The following is a 22,166-nucleotide window of genomic DNA, read 5'->3' on the forward strand; positions in this document are numbered from 1 at the left end:
TTGCTAGAATTGGTGGTACTCTCATTTCTGTGACATGATAGAGAATTAAACATAGGCATTTCCTATGCAGAAACAAAAGCTAATTCACTAGGAAGAGAAATGAATTTTGCACATTTTAATGTGTTTAACCTTCTAGAGCAATAAAAAGGGACACAAAAGAAATGACTGCAGAGAACATGGAGCCATACTGGTGTAAGCAGGCAAACAAAAGAGAGCTGTTCTCAAAACAGAGATGACTGTGAAGAAGAATGAAAAACAGATGGAAAAGTGCCTGAAACTTTAGAAGAAAATACATAAAGTCATAGAAAGTTATTATTTGGGCCAGACTCGGTGGCTCACGCCTGTAATCCTAGCACTTTGGGAGGCTGACGCAGGCAGGTCACTTGAGGTCAGGAGTTGGAGAACAGCCTGGCCAACATGGTGAAACCCTGTCTCTCCAAAAATAAAAAAATTAGCCAGGTGTGGTGGCGCACTCCTGTAACCCCAGCTACTCGGGAGGCTGAGGCACGAGAATCTCTCGAACCTGGGAGGCAGAGATTGCAGTGAGCCAAGATCGCGCCACTGCACTCCAGCCTGGGTGACAGAGTGAGACTCCATCTCAAAAAATAAAAATAAAAAAAAGTTATTATTTGTATTTTAGAAAAAGCCATTTGGCCATTCATTCTAATTTTATCCAAACCTATTAAAACTTAACTTTCTTTTTTTTTTTTGAGACGGAGTCTCGCACTTTTGTCCAGGCTGGAGTGCAGTGGCGCGATCTCAGCTCACTGCAAGCTCCACCTCCCAGGTTCACGCCATTGTCCTGCCTCAGCCTCCTGAGTAGCTGGGACTACAGGTGCCTGCCGCCATGCCCGGCTAATCTTTTTGTATTTTTAGTAGAGACAGGGTTTCACCATGTTAGCCAGGATGGTCTTGATCTCCTGATCTCGTGATCCACCCGCCTCGGCCTCCCAAAGTGCTGGAATTACAGGCGTGAGCCACCACGCCCAGCCCAAAACTTAACTTTCTTTAGCAGAAATAATTTAAAGCAGAAAGAATTTAAAGGCAGTGGGAGTGAAGCTGTCTTGCCCATGTTTCAGTGGTATTTCCCTACATTTCGCTTTCTGGGCTGGACATGTGAATCAGGACAGGAAGGGAGGACTGGTGATTGGTAGAACAGATGATCCAGTAACTCAGCTGCTGCCTCATATTTAAAGGGGAAGGAGAATGACTGAGAACCTGGAGAAAAGGCTGTCCCGTTAAAGCAACCATTTGATCCAGACAAAGGTTTCAGTTTCAGAGAAAGAGGCAAATCTATGAAGCAAGGGGGTCATAATAAGGTTGAGTTAGGGTTTCTGGTTAAAAATTGACCCATATGTGTTCATCCTTTTTCCTTTGTGCAACTCTTTAAAAGGACAGTTAGGAATTAACCTGCATGGATCCAGGGACGGGGACAGAAGACAGCAGCAGAGGAGACGTGTCAATGAATTTTTGGAGGACAGGCACATTGAGGCGTTCTACCCAACTCAGCAAAACAGAGAAACCTAATCCATGTTCCAATGAGGTGGGTAACAGAAGTGAGTCAGTGCAGCCCCCAGAAGCCAACGGAGGCTTACCCTTGAAGCAATTCGAGAGACTGAGTGAGATGGAGGGCACAAAATGGGGACAGTGGCCCGAAGTCTCCATCTGGAGTCGGAATTCCAGGTTCCCTTCCCTAGCTCCACCGCACAAGAGAGAAGAGGTCGTTCTCTGAAAAAACTGGGCTGGACAAACACTGAGTGGGTCCACTAGGCTCAGTGCAAAGTAGGCAAGGTACCGAATGGGCAAGGGCGGGTACTTCTGCATCTGGAATCCAGCAGTCAGATGTGTACTCCTCCCCTGGCGGTCCCCTCCCCAGATCCCTACCCAGCTGGGCAGGAGAACTGAGGATTCTTCTCGGGAGAAAATGATGGGTCCCAAAGAAACAGATTCCAGTACTGAGGACTCCAAAGGAGGGTTCAGGAAAGAAGTAAGACAGGAGGTCGGTAGGACTGGTTTTGCAAGGTATAGGTCACAAAGACCCCACTGATAAAATGAGATGTGGTAAAGAAGCCGGCCAAAACCCATCCAAATCAAGATGGCAATGAAAGCGACCTCTGGTTGTCCTCACTGCTCATTATACACTAATTATAATGCATTACCATACTATAAGACACTCCCACTGGCGCCATGACAGTTGACAAACACCAAGCCAACACCTGGAAGTTCCTCTATATGCTCTGAAAGGGGGAGAACCCTCAGTTCTGGGAATTCCCTGCCTCTTTCCTAGAAAACTCATGAATAATCCACCCCATGTTTAGCATCTAATCAAGAAATAATCATAAGTTTACTCGGTCAAGCAGCCCATGCCACTGTTCTGCCTGTGGAGTAGTCATTCTTTTATTCCTTTACTTTCTTAATAAACTTCTTTTACTTTACTCTGTCAGCTTGCTCTTGAATTCCTTCTGTGCAAAGCCAAGAACCCCCAGGGCCTTCCAGGCTGAACCCCAATTTTGGAGTTCACCCTGTAACTAAAGGAACTAAGGATCTCTCTAAAATGGTGTCTTTAGGAAGAGGCAGGGCTCATCACTGGTGAGAGCGGAGGAAGAGGTGCATTTCTAACACAAAGAACGGGGGCACTATCTTTGCTTGAGGGAGACCAGACCTCCTGGAGATGTCCTGAGGAGGGTGGGACACACAAAGGTACAGGACAAAGGTGCAGGTTCCAAAAGGGTCTTTGTGAGAACAGAATGCCAAAGGACAGCCTCTCTAAGCAGAAAGTGATTACTGTTCCCACAGTCATGCTGCTGGTGAGTTCATTCCTTGGCCTGTCCATGTATCCATTTGCCCATCCACCCATCTGTTCACCTGTTCTTACATCCAGCCATCAGTGACAGAGTGGCAAGTCATGTGCTATATGCAGGGAGAGGTGCAGTGAGTAACAGAGCCGTGGGCCTCATTCTGTCAGAGTTTCTAAATAGCTGGACTAAAAATGGCGTATTCCATCAGATGTTAATTATTTTGTAAAATTAGATGTTTTAAAAATTAGGCGATAAAGATTTTTTAATGTCAAGCATGTAATGGAAAGCACTAAAGGTATTAGGAAGAAAATACACCTGCCACTCATGGCCAACCATCCTTAATATTTTTCTTGAGTTTTTTCCTATATACATTTAAATATATATAATATGTAATCAATCACAGCATTACATTGCTATGAAACTTATCCAAACATGGTCGTACCTTGCCAGAATCCTGTATCATTTTGACATTTTCAGAACCAAATTTATCTGAGTACAGTTTAAGGAGTCTCTGAGAAATTTCCGACAGCGGTGTGAGTTTGGGTTCCTTGTAAATATACTCCTTTCCATCTTCATCTTCAAAGAATCCCTGTGACATAAAGCACAATTAGAGCTATCCCTGAATGTAAGCCCAAGGTTTACCACCTAGGAAGGGTTCTTTTGTTACAAGGGGGAAAAAAAAGGAATGAGTCTAAAGATCCTACTTAAACGGGTTTTCTGAATGAGAAAGGAAATGGTAATAACATGAAGTCTAGGTGCAAAGATAAAGGAAAAACACAAAGTTGCAAACTTATTCAAGAATGCGGTCATTAAGTGTTGAGTGAAATGAGAGATTTTGGATACAAGACTGTGCTGTTCCAGGGAAATCTAATGGGTGTCAAGCCTGTTTCACTTTCCCAAGAAGCAGAACTCACTAGAAAATGATACGCAGCCCGCGACAGGCAGGCTCGGAAGTGGACATGCCTCCCTTCTCCTGACGGCTCCCATGCACACAGGATTTTATGGCATGACCTGAAGCGTTTCGGGGTCTGGAGTAGGTTTAGTAAAAGTTATGTAAAGCTTGTATAAATTCTATTTTGCTTTACCGATGAGAAAAAAATATCGAAGACCTGTAGCTCAATATCAGAAAATATTTTCATCTCACCAGTCATCATCTGTTTTAGCACCAATCATGTTTGACTACAAGGCTTAGAATTGCATGGGAAGTGAAAAAGGTTGAAAATTAAAAAGTCCAACTGGGGTTAATGTTTAAAAGAAAATTTTTAAAAGTTTCTCATCTGAATTAAGAGAGAGAAAATGGTGCACAAAACAGTAAAAAAAAAAAAAAAAAAAAAAAAAAAATGCAGGCTAGCATGAAACAAAAAACATCCACATCAAACTAGGAGTTTAGATGCAGTAATTTCGCTATATTACTTAAGGCATTTACTGTAATTACCTCCACATCTGTTTCACTGTCTGTAAACTGGTATTGCTATAAAGTTATAAAAGACAATAACAGAATAAATTGAAGGTTATATAATGCTCATAGAAAACCACACGCCCTAAATACATGTATTATAATTTATACCATTTAATAATGTTAGAGACTTGAAGGTTAAGATTTAAGTTAAATTTAGATAAATCCTTTTCTATAGGGTTTCTGAAATACTGTAATTGTAAATATACTTGTGGAGATATGATATTACAAAAGATAAAGATGCACAGGCACAAAGGACACCAGAAAGTCTTAATTTTGGTTTAAAACATGCAATATAGATGTATACGAAAACAGGTGATTTATTTCTGTAAATGGAATAAAATGTTAATTTTTTTGGAGTTTGTAATGACTAGACAGATATACATACAGACTTGAAAAGGAAACTTGCAAACCACACTGAAGTACCAAAGATGTTGCTAAGAATGTCTTATGGAGGAAGAACTTACCGCTGCCTTAAGAAAGTAATAAAGAAAAGACAGGAAGAAAGAAAAAAAGCAGAAAGTTTACTACTGAGGAAGGTAAGAATCATACTAAATATGACAAATTCATCAAATTAGCATTTGCAGAAAACAGAGAATTTATAAGATATAACTTTATTATAGTTTTTTTTTTTTTTTTTCCCTTAAAGGACTTAGGACACTGCAGAACGGACAGGAGGCTCACCTGCCCGAAGAAGGCTACCCGGAAGTAGGTCCCCAGCAGCCTGCGGCCTGAGTGCATGACCTCGGTCACTTTGCTGTAGGCCCGGTGCAGCGTGTCATACAGATGGGCCAGCCTCTGGAAAGCAGAACAAAGCCCATTTCTTCCCATGTGCAAACAGGAGAATCGATTTTAAAATAACAAATGTGATAATGGAGGTGAAAGTCCTCGAACTTGAATAAAAATACACTCACGCACATCCTGGCTGCGCTGCTTGTAGTGATCATTAATGAATGGTAACGCTTCCTACCCAAAGGCCAGCCCACATGTGAGGACCCATCACATTTCCACATTATAGTAAGCAAGCCCTGTTTTCAAGTTAAGGTGCGATGTCAGAGATGGTTCCCCAACGTGATTCTTGGCCTTTGCTTTTCCTGCTCCATTTGATATGCCTAGAGAAACTGGATGAACTCCCAAGGCCAGCATGGGCGGAAGGGACACCATCCTTCCACGCAGGTGGAGTAAGGAAGAGTTCTGAGAAAGGGGACACCTGGTGATCACAAAACTCTGTTCATGGCAGCCTTTCAAAAGTGGAGTGCCAGGTGGTTACCCTGTACTTTGAGATGTGGGGGTCTCCACAGAGGCGGGGCCCAGGTCTGGGTGATACCCGATGACTATTTGGCGATGATGACTGGCCACCACCTTCAGCGTCACGTGGAGGGTCAGAGACTCCCCCGCTCATCACTGGCCTGTGACCTGCTTACTCTCTTGCATATGTGCAGGTCTGGCTATATGTCACAGCGTCATGCTTTCAAATAGGAAAAAAACAAAAAGGCACTCCCATACCTCAAAATCCCTCCGCTTCTCATAAATGGGGATGATGAGTTTGTAGATGTCGGCGATGAGCTCATAGCGCTCGGCTTTCCAGAGTCCATCTGCGCACTGCTCAAGGAGCTCCATCAGCACGTCCTGATCAAAGAGGAGGGCCAGCAGCGAGAGAAGAACGTTAGGGGGACTGCGACATGGCACCCCTTGCAGAATGCTAAATGCTAAGACTGCGAGGAGGAACTTTTCACAACAGACACTTACAACATTCTTTTTTAGGGAGCCGTTTCTTCATCACCGCAGTTTTTTTTAGGGAGGCATTTTTTCAATCATGGTCACAAGCAAAAACGAAAAAGGATCACCCTGCACAACTGCGTAATACATGGAAAAACTGACACTGATACCATCACAGGGGCTCTCAATTTTTGTTCCTAGTCTTAATAAATACCATCTAGCAATTTTCCTTTTCTGAGGAACAATGACAATGCTACGACATGGAGCGTTACTAAGCATGACTTTAACACAAATTAGAGTGATTTAGTGATGGAGTGTGGTGGGCACCGTGCCTGCTTCACCTTGGAAATTTCTACCAATTGAAGTTTAGGTAGTTACTCTGCTTCCACTAAAGCACTTGAACTTTGGAGGAAGTTAACACTATCCATGGCTCAAGAACTGTGGCCTGATGCACACATATGTTTATTGCAGCACTATTCACAATAGCAAAGACTTGGAATCAACCCAAATGTCCATTAGTGACAGACTGGATTAAGAAAATGTGGCACATATACACCATGGAATACTACGCAGCCATAAAAAAGGATGAGTTAGTGTCCTTTGTAGGGACATGGATGCAGCTGGAAACCATCATTCTCAGCAAACTATCGCAAGAACAGAAAACCAAATACTGCATGTTCTCACTCATAGGTGGGAATTGAACAACGAGATCACTTGGACATGGGAAGGGGAACATCACACACCGGGGCCTATTGTAGGGAGAGGGGAGTGGGGAGGGATGGCATTGGGAGTTATACCTGATGTAAATGACAAGTTGATGGGTGCTGACAAGTTGATGGGTGCAGCACACCAACATGGCACATGTATACATATGTAACAAACCTGCATGTTGTGCACATGTACCCTAGAACTTAAAGCATAATAAAAAAAAAAAAAAAATTGTGGCCTGGACTTACACTAATCAGCACAAATCTATTTCCTGGCCACAGGCATTGCTTCATCATGGGTGGACATGTGACCTAAGCAGGCCAATCAGGGTGAATTTTAGGACCCCAGCTTGGAATTTGAAGAAATGCTCCTACCAGACTGTAGCTTGGCTAAGCTGGCATTCCTCTCATGGCCATGGAAGGGGGCCCGTCTGCCTTATTAGCAGAGTGAAGGGCCTCCCTTCTGCTGCCCAGCAAAGTGATCGTGTCATGAATAAAAAGGTTTGGACTGATTGATGTTAATCTCTCCGTGGCATTTCCTAGTGGGATCCAATACTTGACCTCTAATGTTTAAGCCCATTTTAGAGGGGTTTCATTAATGATGCTGAATTAATTTTAATTTGTTGATTTGTTATATATAGCTTTGGTAAAGTATCTATTCAAATCTTTTGCTCATTTTTCTACTGGATTGCTTATTTTATTATTGAATTTTGAGAGTTCTTTATATACTGTGGATAAAAGTCCTTTACCAGATATGTGATTTGTAACTATTTCTCCCAATCTGTGGTTTGTCTCTAGGTTTTTTTTTTTTAATTTAAAATTTATTTTAGCTTTTTTTGAGACTGGGTCTTGCTCTGTTGCCTAGGCTGGGGTACAGCAGCATGATCTTGGCTCACTGTAACCTCTGCCTCCCCAGTAGCTGAGATTACAGGCGTGTACCACCACGCCCAACTAATTTTTTGTATTTTTAGTAGAGATGGGGTTTTGCCATGCTGGCAAGGCTGTTCTTGAACTCCTGCCCTCATGTGATTAGCCTCGGCCTCCGAAAGTGCTGGGATTACAGGCGTGTGCCATAGTGCCCAGCCTATGTCTAGGTCTTCTTAACAGTGTCCGTTAAAGAGCCAAGGTTTTTAATTTTACAAAGTTTGATGTATCGAGTTTTTACTTTCTGGATTGTGCTTTATATGTTATAGCTAAATATTTATCTAACCCAGGTTCACAAAGATTTTCTCTTATGTTTTCTTCCAGAAGTCTTATAGTTTCACATTTTACATTTTAGACTATGATCCATTTGGGGTTATTTTCTAATGAAGTGTCAAGGTTCTTTTGTGCATATGTATATCCAATTGTTTCAATACCATCTGATGAGAGACTATGCCTTCTCTTGGATTGCCTTTGAACCTCTGTCAAAAATCAACTGATAACAAGTGTGTGGGTCCATTTCTGGACTGTTTTGTTCTATTGATATATGTCTCCATCCTTGTGCCAAACCACAGGATATTTTTTATGCTACTGTAAATAGCACTGTTTTAAAATTTTCTTGATCATTTTAAAGGAAAGTGCTTTTTGGAATAAGATTAAATATCATCCAGCTTATTTGTTTCTCAAAATTATATTAAATAATCATGAACTATATAGTAAAACCATAGTATAAGAACGAAGAAGGTTAATTTTTGTATATGAATCTTGTATCCTGTGATCTTGCTAAATTGACTTAACAGTTTTAGTAGCTTATTTTCCAAGTTCTTTGGGATCTTCTCCTTATAACTATGTCTTATGTGAATATGAAAAGATTTATTTCTTTTTCTTGCCTTACTACACTGGCTAGAACCTCCAGCATGATATTGAATAGTCAGTAAAGCAGGTATTATGGTCTTGTTCCCAATTTTAGGGCAAAGCCGTCAGTCTTTCACAATTAAATATGATGCTAGCTACAGGTTTTTTGTAGACAGTCTTTTTGTTTTCAGGCTAAGGAAGTTCCTTCTATTCCTAGTTATCTTTTTTTAATTATGAATGGATGTTGAAGGTTGTCAAATACTCTTTATGCATCTACTGACAAAATCATATGGTTTTTCCTATTTATTCTGTTGATATGATTAATTAATTTGATTGGCTTTTCAATGCAGAGCCAACTATGCACTCCCAGAATAAACCCTACGTGGTATGTACTGCTAGATTCAATTTACATATATATATATATATATTTTTTTTTGAGACAGAGTTCCACTCTTGTTGCCTAGGCTGGAGTGCAACGGTGCAATCTCGGCTCACTGCAACCTCTGCCTCCCCGGTTCAAGCGATTCTCCTGCCTCAGCCTCCCAAGTAGCTGGGATTACAGGCATGCACCACCATGCCTGGCTACTTTTTTGTATTTTTAGTAGAGAGAGCGTTTCTCCATGTTGGTCAGGCTGGTCTTGAATTCCTGACCTCAGGTGATCCACCCACCTCAGCTTCCCAAAGTGCTGAGATTACAGGCGTGAGCCACCACGCCCAGCCTTCAATTTACTAATATTTTATTAAGGGTCTTATGGATGCTTTTGAAAATATGTATATCCTTCAGAATATTGTAAATGAAGGGCAAGGCCTGTGTTTTTCATTACCAGCCCTAATGTTTCACTACAGGACTAATGCCTACAAAGTTTACAGATTCAAGGTAAATACACATTTTTAAAGCAGTTGTGAATCAATTTACCAGGAAACGCTATCTAAGCAAGACCATTTACCTCCCATGTCATATTTATAGCACACGAGTCATAAAAGTGTCATTTGTGTGACCAAACTCTGTACCGGTGCTTATTAAAAGGTCCATCAGTTTTCTCCTGCTTTTATTGCAGGTCTCATAAATCCAGATACATGTAGTAACCACCATAGCAGCAAAAGACACGAATAAATCAGAAACGGTTTTCACACCAACTCTTTTCCTTTGTATCTGTATTATAAAGATGTACGCTTTTTTTTTTTTTTGAGACAAAAGTCTCATTCTGTTGCCCAGACTGGAGTGCAGTGGTGTAATCTTGGCTCACTGCAACCTCCGCCTCCCGGATTCAAGTGATTCTCCTGCCTCAGCCTCCCAAGTAGCTGGGATTACAGGCGTGTGCCACCACACCCAGCTAATTTTTATATTTTTAGTACAGACGAGGTTTCATCATGTTGGCCAGGCTGGTCTCGAACTGCTAACCTCAAGTGATCCACGCACCTTGGCCTCCCGAAATGCTGGGACTACAGGCGTGAGCCACTACGCCTGGTCAGATGTATGCCATTCTTAGTTTTGTCTCAAATCTTTTCCAATGGAAAATCTATCCGTACTAACCATAACAAATTTTTATGATTCTTTTCATGCTTCTCTGATTATAAAAAGCTAGATAAAAGCATAAAAATTATCAATAAACATTATAAATATATGTATTTCTTCATATTTGTAAAACCAGGGAATGTATTACAGGTCTAACCTAAATTGATGTTTGTGAAGATCACATAAAACTTTACCAATCAAAATGGTCTGAAAACTGCAAATTCTGCATGTTAATTCACAGGCTAATAAGCCTGTTCTATTACAATCATCACTTTCTTTCTTTTCTTTTTTGAGAAGGTCTTGCTCTATTGCCCAGGCTGGAGTCCAGTGGCATGATGATCATGGTTCACTGCAGCCTTGACCTCCTAGGCTCAAGTGATCCTCCGGCCTCAGCCTCCTGGGTAGCTGGGACTACAGGTGCATGCCACCATGCCCAGCTAAGTTTGTTTTAAACTTTTTTTTTGTAGAGACAGGGTCTCCCTATGTTTCCCAGGCTGGTTTCAAACTCCTGGGCTCAAGCAATCCTCCAGTCTCTGCCTCCCAAAGTGTTGGGAGTACAGGTGTGAGCCACTGTGCCCGGCCACTATCATCACTTTCTACTTTGTATTAAGTTTTTTGAAAAACCTTAGGCCAGGCACAGTGGCTCACGCCTATAATCCCAGCACTTTGGGAAGGCAAGGTGGGCGGATTGCTTGAGCTCAGGAGTTCAAGACAAGCCTCGGCAACATAGTGAAACCCCATCTCTATAAAAAATACAAAAAAAATTAGCTGGGTGTGGTAGTGCATGCCTGTAGTCCCAGGTACTTGGGAGGCTGAGGTGGGAGAATGACTTCAGCCCAGGAGGAGGAGGTTGCAGTGAACTGAGATCGCACCACTGCAGTCCAGCCTGGGTGACAGTCAGATCCTGTCTCAAAATAAAATAAAATAAAATAAAATAACTTTAATTTTTACTAGGCTATATAATCTATGTAATCCCACAGTGTCTCATACACATTGGGTAGTCAGTATCCATTGGATGAGTGAGTCAATGTGTACTTTTCTTAGTAATATTAATGATATTTACTAGATAATAATAGCTATCCTTGTCTGTAAGGAAATATGCTAAGATTCCCTTTACCAAAGCCTTGCATTTCTGGCATATCTTAGGTCAAAGACACTGCCAGTGTGTATTTATTATCTTAACTCTCGGCGGTGTTGTGGGACTGCAGTAGAGATGGAAGAATTCCAAGAGGACCTAATTTCCCATGGGGAAGACATATTGTATAACAAGGCATCCTTCTGATAACGAAACCATCAAGGGCATGGAACTTTTCCCATTTTAAAACTATCCTTAGGTTTACTTACAGACTAATCATTTGGTCCCTTTGGTTCTCATCATTGGGCCTTTTCAAAGAGAAATGTAAAGTTATTTTGTTTGTTTGTTTTTGTTTTTTGGTTTTTGAGATGGAGTCTCACTCTGTTGCCCAGGCTGGAGTACAGTGGCATGATCTTGGCTCACTGCAAGCTCCGCCTCCTGGGTTCACGCCATTCTCCTGTCTCAGCCTCCTGAGTAGCTGGGACTACAGGCGCCCACCACCATGCCCAGCTAATCTTTTTTGTATTTTTAGTAGAGACAGGGTTTCACCATGTTAGCCAGGATGGTCTTGATCTCCTGACCTCGTGATCCGCCTGCCTTTAACTCCCAAGGTGCTGGGATTACAGGCATAAGCCAGCCGAGAAATGTAAAGTTTTTGTGGAAAACTATAACCATGTAACTTACTAGTTACTATAACTAGTAAGCCATGGTCCTCACACTAGATGTAAATCTACAATGACACCCTGTCCATTGTGAATCAGATCGGAGATGTAAAGAGTCTTAACTCCTCGCCATACCAGTTATAGCATAATAAGAATCTGAATCAATTTTAATGCAATCTCATTAAAAATGAAAACGTATTCTCAAAGAGTTACCAAAGTTATGACTATGCACCCTTACCACCACATCATTGAGTCATCCATCTAGTGTATCATTTGTTCAAATATTTTACCAAGCATCTACTACATGCAAGGCACACTGCTTGACACTGGGGTTGTAACACAAATCTATATAAATATGATTAAGTTTCTATAATTTATAAAAATTGCTCAACAGATTTTTTTCCAAATGTGAAGGGCAGGTTTTGGATGGTCTGTTAGGCTATGTGTCATGAATGAAATTTGCTTCCTGAAAGACACACACGGTCATCCTCAGAGCAGCCAGAACTGACATACTAGAGGCTCAAGACCACCAACCAGAAGAGACGTGATATACATGGCAAGACACGGAGGACAGAGGAAAACCCAATGAATTCAAATACATGCCCAAACTGCAAGTCGCAGGGGCAGGCACTCTGACTTGAGAGCAGTGGGTACTGATTCATTTAATGAGCAGTCAGTGAGTCCCTGGGTGGTAGTGAGGAGGTCAGCTGAAGAAAGATCAGTCAGTTGAAGAAACACTCCCTGTCTCTTAGACCCTGGAGTCTCATGTGGGAGCTAGGTCCAGGAAGAGATGGTAAAAGATGGCGGTGAGTGTACTGATAATGAAATGTGCAGGGAGGCAGGAAGGAGCAGCATCTGTCCAGCTGGGACAGGGGAGGGAAGGCGAGGCATGGAAAGCTGAGGAGAGTGATGACCGGCTCGGTCTGAAAAGAGCATCGGGATAGTCAGGTGAAAGTGAAAGGCAGGAGTGGGAATAAGAAGGAAAAGAGAGGAGACAGCCCAGGTTGCAGGAAAACAGCCCAAGCAAAGGCAAGAGGGTGAAGGCAGCACAGCACGGGAGGATTTACATGAAGTTTGAGGGCCTGGAATCTAAAATCTCAGAGTGGTAAGAAATGAGGCTGTGGAGGTGGGAAGGGGTATGTTCACAGAACTGGCACACTTGGAGCTTTCTCAGTCAAACATAAACAATCAAATGTAGATAATTTTATGAGACATAAAAACATATGTAGACATACATCAACTATCGTAACAGACAATAAGGTATTATATAAGGAAGATCTTATTATTTGGTTTTAAAATGATGGTCTGTGTATCCAAGCAAGATATCTGTATACAGCAGCCTTTCGGGTATATTTTAAGTAGCCCTAGATTTAGTCAGTTATTAAATATATGTCAAACAATTTATGGGTGGTTTCCTGAGTCAAATGTTTTTAACTGATAGACTAAGATTTGGGTTTTTTCTTTTTTGTTTTTGAGACGGGTCTTACATGTGAGACCCTTCACCTTCTGCCATGATTGTAAGTTTCCTGAGGCCTCCTAGCCATGCTTCCTGTTAAGCCTGCAGAACTGTGAGTCAATTAAACCTCTTTTCTTTATAAATTACCCATTCTCAGGTAGTTCTTTATAGCAGTGTGAGAACAGACTAATACACCCAGCTGATTTTTTTTTTTTTTTTTGGTTGGGATAGGGTCTCACTACATTTCCGAGGCTGGTCTTGAACTCCTGGGTTCACATGATCCTCCAGCCCCTGCCTTCCAACTGCTGGGGTAACAGGTGTGAGCCACCACATCTAGCCTAAACTATGATTTGAATACATGCTATTTTTACTCTTGTGTAGTCAAGTTATAAACAAGTGAATAGTTTAATAACAATGAAACCTGAATTTAAGTGGCATATAAGTATTGATATATATGTATGTACCATATGATACAGATAATTGAGTTCATTATGGGAGAATCTGTTATATTTGGTAAAAAAAAAAAAAAAAAAAAAAAAAAAAAAAAAGATGGCTTCAACAAGGGAGAGTCCCCAGAATGGCTGGGAAATAGGGAAGTTTGATAAAGTGAATAGAGCTTAGTAAGTCATTATGAAATAAGTCTCACAATTTGATGGTTATCAAGAATTAGGAAATAACAAATCATTAAGTTTTATACTCTACTGAACATTATTTTTTCTTCTTTTCTGACTCAGAGGCAGTTCAAATTCTATAGTTGATCGGTCCAAATATCACTTATTATTGTAAATAAATGGTATTATATATTATAAAAAGCAGAGTTAGCACAGATTTTACCCAATAACAAACTAAAAATAGCTTTTATATTAAAAAATAAGTCAATCTCTCATAAAAGTAGAGTGTGGATTACTGAACATTAAATCCTAATTTAGTAAGCTTAATTATTCTAGTTAATGTCAACTCTATACCTAATCCTTTACAGCTTCTGCATCAAGTAACAATTCTTTGAATAGAAATAACTGGTAATCACCGGCAGTTAAGTTTGAGAGACCATACATCAATACAAAATTATAAGTCACAAAGACCAAGACACAATAACGAAACATTGGAATATATATGAATAACATTATCAGCAGAAATTCCAGTTATTAATGTACTTTAAATTCTCACCAATCATTGCACCTGAAAACCAGAACAAACCCAGACAATGGTCAGATAGTGGTAACCTTACAGGGCAGTCATATGGAGTGCCTGATGGTTTTACTGCTTTGCTTACAATTTAAATTCCAAGATATTTTTTTCCCATATTGTTGACATATGCAAAGAACTGTTCAGTAATAATTGGTTGGGGAAATATTTTATAATATATTTATATTTTTAATATTATAAAACATGTTATAATAAAAGGAACTCAGCACAACAAGTTCATAAGCCATCAAGGACGCTTTTAAAAATGTAATTAGCCAGGCCCATTTTAGTGTGCCTCAGTGATGCAGTTGAAGGCACTGAGCATCTGTCTCTGGAAACAGCACATTAACACTGTGTGTGTGTGTGTGTGTGTGTGTGTGTGTGTGTGTACGCACATGTGCATGAAAATGCCTGCATGAGCCTATGTCTGTGCAGGGTTTAAACATTTTTTCACTGAGATACCATTTGCTCTATTTTAGGATGAATTTAACTAATCTTACCTATGAAGCTAGATGCCGTCAGTATTACCTACCATTTGGGAATAACTGCAAATGTGTGACCTGGCTTAGGCAACGGTGTGCTATCACAGCATAATGCGCATTTCTACTATATCATCATCTCTCAAGGTACAGTTGAGGACCACTTACATCAGAGTAATCACCTTGGATGCTTATTAAAACACAGATTCCTGGGCCCCACACCCACCCAACTAAATCTGGGTTTGGGGGATAAGGATGGGAATCTGTATTTGTAGTAGGGATCCAAGTAATTCCTAAGCACCCGAAAGCTTGAGGATTCTTGCACTGGGTGAAACTCTTTGAGGCAGGGACTTTCACTTACACATCCCTGAGCTAGCACATGGCACACGGCCAGTCTATGGAATTCATCAACATGTGTCAATCTAGAAATTTTCAAGTCATTAAGAATTCAGACAACTTCCAGTTCAGACTGAAGGGACTGTGGTTGAGGTGTTTCTCCTCAGAGGGCGGGAAGCTGCAGCAGGAGTGTAGGGTGCTATGGCAGGGACCACAGCTTGCTCACTCTCCGACCTCCGGCCCCCAGCTCAGTGCCAAGGAAGCCCAGTCCACATTTGCAAAATGAAGCAGGGCAGTGTGATGTGCTGGCATCCAGCAAAGGCAGAACAGCTACCCAAGCTCCACTGGCCAAGTTCCCTACTCACTGCTACTACTGTTGTGGAGAATCGTTGTAACAGTGAGGACGTGCCATGTGACTTTCACGGCTCCAGGAGCACTGTCAGTCAAGGGTAAAGTGGAGATGAGCTGGCTCTAAAGGTTTTACTGCCATGCTTGGATGAGATGTAAACAGACATCCCTGAATGTGTTCTGTTGATGTCTCTATCTCCTAGGATAGTCTAAGGATGTAAACACTATGTTTCTTACTGGCAACTATTCCTGAATAGAAACAATTTTGACTAATAGAAGCCAGAGACTGGCCTAGTGAAGTTCACATAACGTTTGTTACATTCAGCAGCAATTCTGCAATGGTGAGACCTGTAGTTCTGTAAAAAAACAGTTTTGTGTGCTAGGTAGAGTCAGTTCTCATCATCCGAGGTAGTTATGTTCTGTAACATCACTGTGAATTAGCAAACACTTGCCTGCCTCCCAAAGAAAATGCAAGGTTCAGTTCCTGGGAGCCTCTGGTTACAATATTTTCATTAACCAATCAATACCTACACTTGTTTTATGTGTTTTGTTTAAAGACACCTAACTAAATACATATTGTTGATTCATTAACATTAAATATATAGCCAACAGCACTAGAACTCACACCTGAACAAAGCTTATGTAACTCACACTTGGCAGTGTTCTTGCACTTAGGAACTCCAGACACCACTTAAGCGCTTCCCTGGGGCCATTTTAAACAGCGAACCACCAACAAAATCCACACAAATGTGAAAAACATGGCACTAAGTAGACCACCAAAGGAGGCTTGTTCGTGGTGTTATAGGAAAGTGGTCCTGATCCAGGTCCCAAGAGAGGGTTCTTGGATCTCGTGTAAGAAAGAATTCAGGGCAAGTCCACAGTGCAAAGTAAAAGCAAGTTTATTAAGGAAGTAAAGTGGTGAAAGTGCAGCTACTCCATAGACAGAGTCGGGTGTTCCTGAAAGTCAGAGGAGGAACACATCCACCCTAGGTACATTACTCATATACATGGGGAGATGTGCTCTGCTATGAGGATTTGTGATAAAGGAATAATTTTCTTAATTAATGTGTTTTGCAAAAATTAATATTATCTTTAAAGAAAAATCAGGAATGCCTTTCTTCTCCAGATATTGGGATATCTGGACACTCCCCAGCCTGGGTCTGTCTAGTAAACATTATTAATTTGACCCCTTAACCGTAAACATCTAGAGGCTCAGAATGCCTGACTTTCTGGGAAGGCAGCCCAGCAAGTCTCAGTCTCATTTTCCCAGCTCTCACTCAAGATGGCGTCAGTCTGGTTTGAACGCCTCTGACCATGGGATGAGAGCTGTGACAAGAAGCAGAGCGTTGCCTGGTTCGGCCTCAGCTAGAAACACAGTGGAGTGGTAAAATCTTTTGATGTTCTGTACATATCCCTGAACGACCACAAAAGTACCATGGAGTATTGATTTGGGGGCTACAAAGAAATTTCAGCAGATAGGTGGATAATGAGGATCCACCTATCTGTACCTCCTACTGTTCCCTCTGGAGCTCCTCTGGGCCCTGTTCTCCCGGGCTCTGCTCTGGGAAGCAGACACAGCAGGACTTCTGCATGGTGACTTCCTGTCCGGTTGCTGTTGAGTTTGGCCAACGGCAGGCCCCAGCAGGATGCTGGGGGGGCAGGAGGAGAGTGAGGTGGGCAGTTACTCCTTCCCTCCCTGTGTGGGTGCCCTGAGGAGTCCTTTACTAAAAAGCTCACAGGTCCTGCTAGGTGGTCCTTCTATGCAATTTTTCCCTTTCTCCCCCTTTATTCCTGAGGTTAAGGGGCGACACCCAGCTGCTGCTAACCTCGGGGCACTGTAACATTCCTTGTTGGCTTCCCTAAACCCTCTCTGAACTTTTAAAAACAGTCCCTTTCTTAGACTTTCTTCAATCTCCCAACTATGCTACCTGCATCCTTCCAGGACCTTGGTCCTGCGTTCGTTAACAGGGGAGGGATCTCAAAACTACATGGGCCACGGGGAATTCTGACACCACAGGAAACTCTGAATTCTTCAATCTACACAGGCTCAGTCTTGCGAAACAAAATTGTAAATAGGAATTGGAGGTTTCTCTTTATTAATGAAAAGCAGCTGGAAACAAGTCTGCTCTTTGGATCAGAGTCAAGGAAGGTGGAACTGGTGCCAGTAAAAACTCATTTGAGGCCTGCTGCTAAGAGAATTGAGTATTTTTAGGTAGTGTCCCTTAAAAAATCACTTTAGGAGAACATCTCAGGCATTTAATTATATCTAACAATGTAGATTAAAAGGGCAATGCTTTTTATTAAACTGTTACACACTTATTTCCCATCAGATTTTCCCCAAAGTCCTTCCTCTCTGGCAGAGATTTTCATCTCTCTTTTTCTTGCAACATCCTGGCAGCCAATGCAAAAACGTGCCTGGTAATTTCAGATGTCTTGCCTTTTAGAACACGTTAGTCTTTCCACTCCCCGTTAGTTTCAATCTGGATGTGCAAGGCTCACTCAGGACTTTATAACCCTGCTGTGTCACATCCTAATCACCACAGATTGTCATGTACTATGGACCTTGTTAAAGATTTACTAAGTTTATGCTTCAAGGACAAGGTGACGAATCCATCTTCTGAAAATAGCTGATAAAGGGGTCCTTGTCACAGGCTTAGTTATTACTTAGAGGGGGCGCCATTCACTATTTCCCCAAGGCTGTCTGCACTTGATATCACAGGCTAATTCATTAGGCGCTAACATAATAACTATCTCAGCCTATTACTCAATCAGATGAACAAATGCAAGCTTCCTTTTATCAGCTCTGTAGGATAGGTCACTAAAAATGGTCTACTTTCCAATCTTTAATTGTTCCTGGCATCGTTGCTTTCCTTCTTGAATTCTGAACAAAATGGCACACTCCAGAGGTCTGACTTGGCAGAGGTGCCAGGGGTGTTTCTGCAAGGAGACAATGCAGTCACGCCTCCTCTCAGAGAAAAACTCAGTCGAAATTCGCCTGAAGTGAGGAGTTCAAAGCCAGGAGTATGTGGGCCTTGATCCTTCGGTGGCAGGTTCCATATTTAAGAGTCAAAAGTAAAACAAACAAAAAAGACCATCCACCCAGGCCTTTCAAGGTAAAGAAACAGCATAACTGTTAATACCATGTAATAACCCATCTCTTTCTTTTTTTGTAGGATACCTAGAAAACTTTATTGGGGTTTAAATTATCTTAATATTTAAACATGAAGTATACTCAATATGTTATCCTTTTAATTCATGCTTAGTTTTTAATTTTGAGGGCCATTTGAGACTAGACAATTTACAACAGTGGTTCTTAAACTTTTTGAGCTCAAGACCCCTTCGTAGATTTTAAGATTTATGGAGGACCCCAAAGTTTATGTGAATGGTCTCCCTCAATATTTACAATACTAGATATGAAAACTGAAACAAAATTAAGATTTACTTATTAATTTAATGAAAACAATAAACCTATTCCATGTTTTAAAAATAGCATTTTTAAATAAAAAAGGATTTTTTTCCAAAAAAAAAAAGAGTGACGAGTAGTACTATTTTCCATTTTTACAACTCTCTTTACTGTTTGATTTTGTAGGGTAAGCCCGAATGTGCATCCATTCTGCACCCCGCCTCTTTGATAGGTCATTTGGGTCATTGCATACAAAGAAAACCCAGCCTCAGAGACCTTCAGTAGCAAGTGTACCGGCCTCAAAGACTCCCCGAAAGGTTCCAGGACCACGCTTAGAGAACCACTGAATTATGGCCGAGCTCATGTCATGAGGATGTGTGTTCAAGGGCCCACCTCCCTGGCATGAGAATGGTTAAAAGCCCCAGGATCAACCGTAGGCCGCACCACTGTGGCCCTGGAAGTCAGGATGAAGCAGGTGCAGCAGAGGCAGAAGAGACTGACTCCTTTCTTGGCTTGCTCCTCCACTCCATGGGAGAAACTAGACAACTTCATTTTCCTTAAAACATGGGCAGGATTAAAAAGCTTTCCCTCAGCTGTTTCATTCTGCCCTGGGCTGAATGGAGGCAGGTGCACACAAAGAACCCTTCAGGCAGATAGGCATGGAAAAGGAAACAGAGTGAATGCCAGCAGAAAACTGGCATTTATTCAAATATCTAGTTTTATTTCAAAACTCTCCAGTTACAGATAAGTGGCTGCAAGGCTAATCTGTTTTAGCAAGAAACTAGAATTTGCAGAAATTGCTATGGTGATCTAATGTCAAACTTGCTGTTCTCTGTGGGGGGTGGGACAGGGTGGTCCTGTCTCCTAAGGGCCCATAGGACCTGGGCCACAGCACACAAGCAAGGCAGGGACCAAGGCCCTAGACAGGGGTTGCTATGACCAGAACCCAAGTCTGGCCTCTCATGCCTTTGAGTTTGGCCCTGGGGAGACGACTGGTGCTGGAGACATTAATTTAAAAGTCAGATTAAAACCAAGAAAACTCATGAGCCAGAGAAATTAACTGCTATAAAGAATGAGAAATTTTATGACCAATATATTGGAACTTTTACTGGATGCGTTCAAGTGCTGAGCCTCACTTCACTACAATCTAACCCCTCACAACCTCTTTCCAAAGAAAAGGAGGCACTCCTAGAAGAGGAGAACGGCAGAAGCTTTTGCTGCTCTGCATCAGTTTTCTGGAGAATCATCTCAGAACTACGTGTATAAGCAGCAGCTACAGGGAGGAAAAAGCCCTGGTCTGATGCACTAGCAATGCAAACAGCAGGCTCCCAGATACCCCAGTGCCTGAAAGCCCACCTGAGTCCAAGCACGCACCTCGTTGAAATGGACATCCTGCATCCCCACGTCTTCCATCATGGAGGCCTCCTCGTCGATGTTTGGGGTAATGACCCTGAAGGCGGTGCATCCTTGTCTAAACATGCCTAGGAAGAGAGGGAGGAGGGAGAGTCAGAGTTAGGAACCTGAACATGGGTGAACCTTGAGGGTTTTTCCCGCCCTGTGTGTTTCTGTGTTGAATGAAATAACGGATTTTGAACTCTCTTAGGCACCATGCCAGCATTCACGGGGGTACCTGTGTACTTTTCGTCCCTATAGGGAACCCTCACCTCTTTCACTTTCTTCTCCTTATCCCTTTTTAATTTTTTATCTACCTGGATTAAAATGTATGCAATCTCTAAATATTAAACTGTAAATAAACTGAGGAATAGGTATTAAATTAATAGTAAAATAACAATATGTGAAAATTTGACTTGGTAGGACGACTTGTGCTGAGATAAGAAAAATGAAGGCAAAGCCAATACAAGAGAGATGTATGATTCAAAAAGACCTGTTTCCTTCAAGCTGCCACCTCACCCACTCTGGCCGGGGAAGAACACATGTCTCAGATGAGAGCTTCCCCACACAACCCAGGTGTAGCTCCGTGGCCATAATGGTGAGCAGACAGGCTGCCTTAGCTGGTTCCCACCCCAACAGCCCTGGGGTAGGTGGCTGGCTGCATCAACAGAGCACATGGATGCCTGGGCACTCTGATTCTCCAACGGGAAAGGGTGTCAGCTTAGAGGCAGGATCACTGTCTGGGATAAGGATGTTTCTGAAGCAATGACCGCCCATTCAGGACCTTTCCTCATCTCACAGTCACTGGAAAACAGCTTTACATCAGTTGGACCATGTCAGCTATGCAAAATATCAAGTGAAGAAGGGCATGAGATGTTCCACTACTCTATTTTGAGATAACTGTTCACAATAAAATAAAACGGAAGTAAAAACTTGAATTGAGACTTCTGCATTTAGGGAGAAAGAGGAACACAGGGCATTTTGAAATCAAGCCTTGAAAACGTAGATCCTAAAGTCAGAGATTTTTCTGCTGCACATGATCCCAGGTTTCCACACTATTCATGGATTACCTAGCATCTGCCACTATCCCCGTTTAGTTTTTATTTGTTATATGGAAACAAGAGTCCCCCATGAAAAGCGTTAATCTAGGGGCTTGAGGATACATTAACATACAAACTAGAAAATTAAAAACCAACCACACTGCTTTAGGCTACGGAGTACACTTCACCACTAACTCGGCGCCAGTGGAGTAACCAAAGTGGTGGCCAAGGTGCTTTCCTCTTGTGCCCACGGGAATAGACCACCAGCCAACCAGAGAGCCACAGAGTCGGAGGGAAGGAGAGTGAAGTCTGTCCATGCAAAGTTGAAAGGGCAAATCCCCCACCACGGGAGGGCAGGTGACCAGGCAGGGGGTCCCCGGGGGCTGGGCTGATCCTCAGGCTCACCTCCCCGGCTCCTCCTCAGGCAGGCGCTATGGCTGTGGGGGAGAAGGGGCGGCTCCCACTGGACTGCTTCTAAACATGAGGAAATGCATCACCTGATAAAAGGTCTCGACAGGAAATAGTACTGGTATTAAATGAACATGGAGCCCTTTCCAAATTTTTCTCTTTGGGGCTCTGCTGTTTCATTCCGAATGGCCAGCTGCACCAGAAATATAGTTTGTGGCCTCGGCATCTTTGGTTTCACACTATTTCTCACTTCGTACGTCTATTCCTCGTTAGCCCAGATCTGGTGCTGCTGTTTCTCCCATGTAACTCATGCAGACTACCAGCTTTTCTAAGAACCTCAGTATTCCAAAAATAAATGTCACCATTTGGGGCTGTGCTGACTGTGGAGTGGAAATGTGCACCTGCTGTTT

General features: G+C 42.1%; 2 protein-coding genes across 29 annotated transcripts in view; one reads left to right on the forward strand and one right to left on the reverse strand.

Annotated features, from left to right (window-relative positions):
- UBAC2 (UBA domain containing 2) overlaps nt 1–22,166 on the forward strand; it is an 885,094-nt gene that overhangs the window by 301,232 nt on the left and 561,696 nt on the right. The window lies entirely within an intron of this gene.
- The window catches only part of DOCK9 (dedicator of cytokinesis 9), a 298,820-nt gene that overhangs the window by 12,789 nt on the left and 263,865 nt on the right, over nt 1–22,166 (reverse strand). For 11 of the 28 annotated variants that reach the window (XM_050765940.1, XM_050765933.1, XM_050765948.1 and 8 more), the window contains 5 exons: nt 21,754–21,822; nt 20,291–20,397; nt 5,761–5,883; nt 4,939–5,052; nt 3,241–3,387 (listed from right to left, as the gene is read on the reverse strand). In XM_050765940.1, the coding sequence (XP_050621897.1) occupies nt 3,241–3,387; nt 4,939–5,052; nt 5,761–5,883; nt 20,291–20,397; nt 21,754–21,822 (560 nt within the window). Of the gene's footprint in view, nt 1–3,240; nt 3,388–4,233; nt 5,053–5,760; nt 5,884–20,290; nt 20,398–21,753; nt 21,823–22,166 lie in introns of those variants that run through there. The other 17 variants (XM_050765954.1, XM_050765953.1, XM_050765947.1 and 14 more) reach the window with 5 other exon arrangements.

This window comes from Macaca thibetana, chromosome 17 (assembly GCF_024542745.1).
Source record: "Macaca thibetana thibetana isolate TM-01 chromosome 17, ASM2454274v1, whole genome shotgun sequence".
NCBI lineage: Eukaryota > Metazoa > Chordata > Mammalia > Primates > Cercopithecidae > Macaca > Macaca thibetana.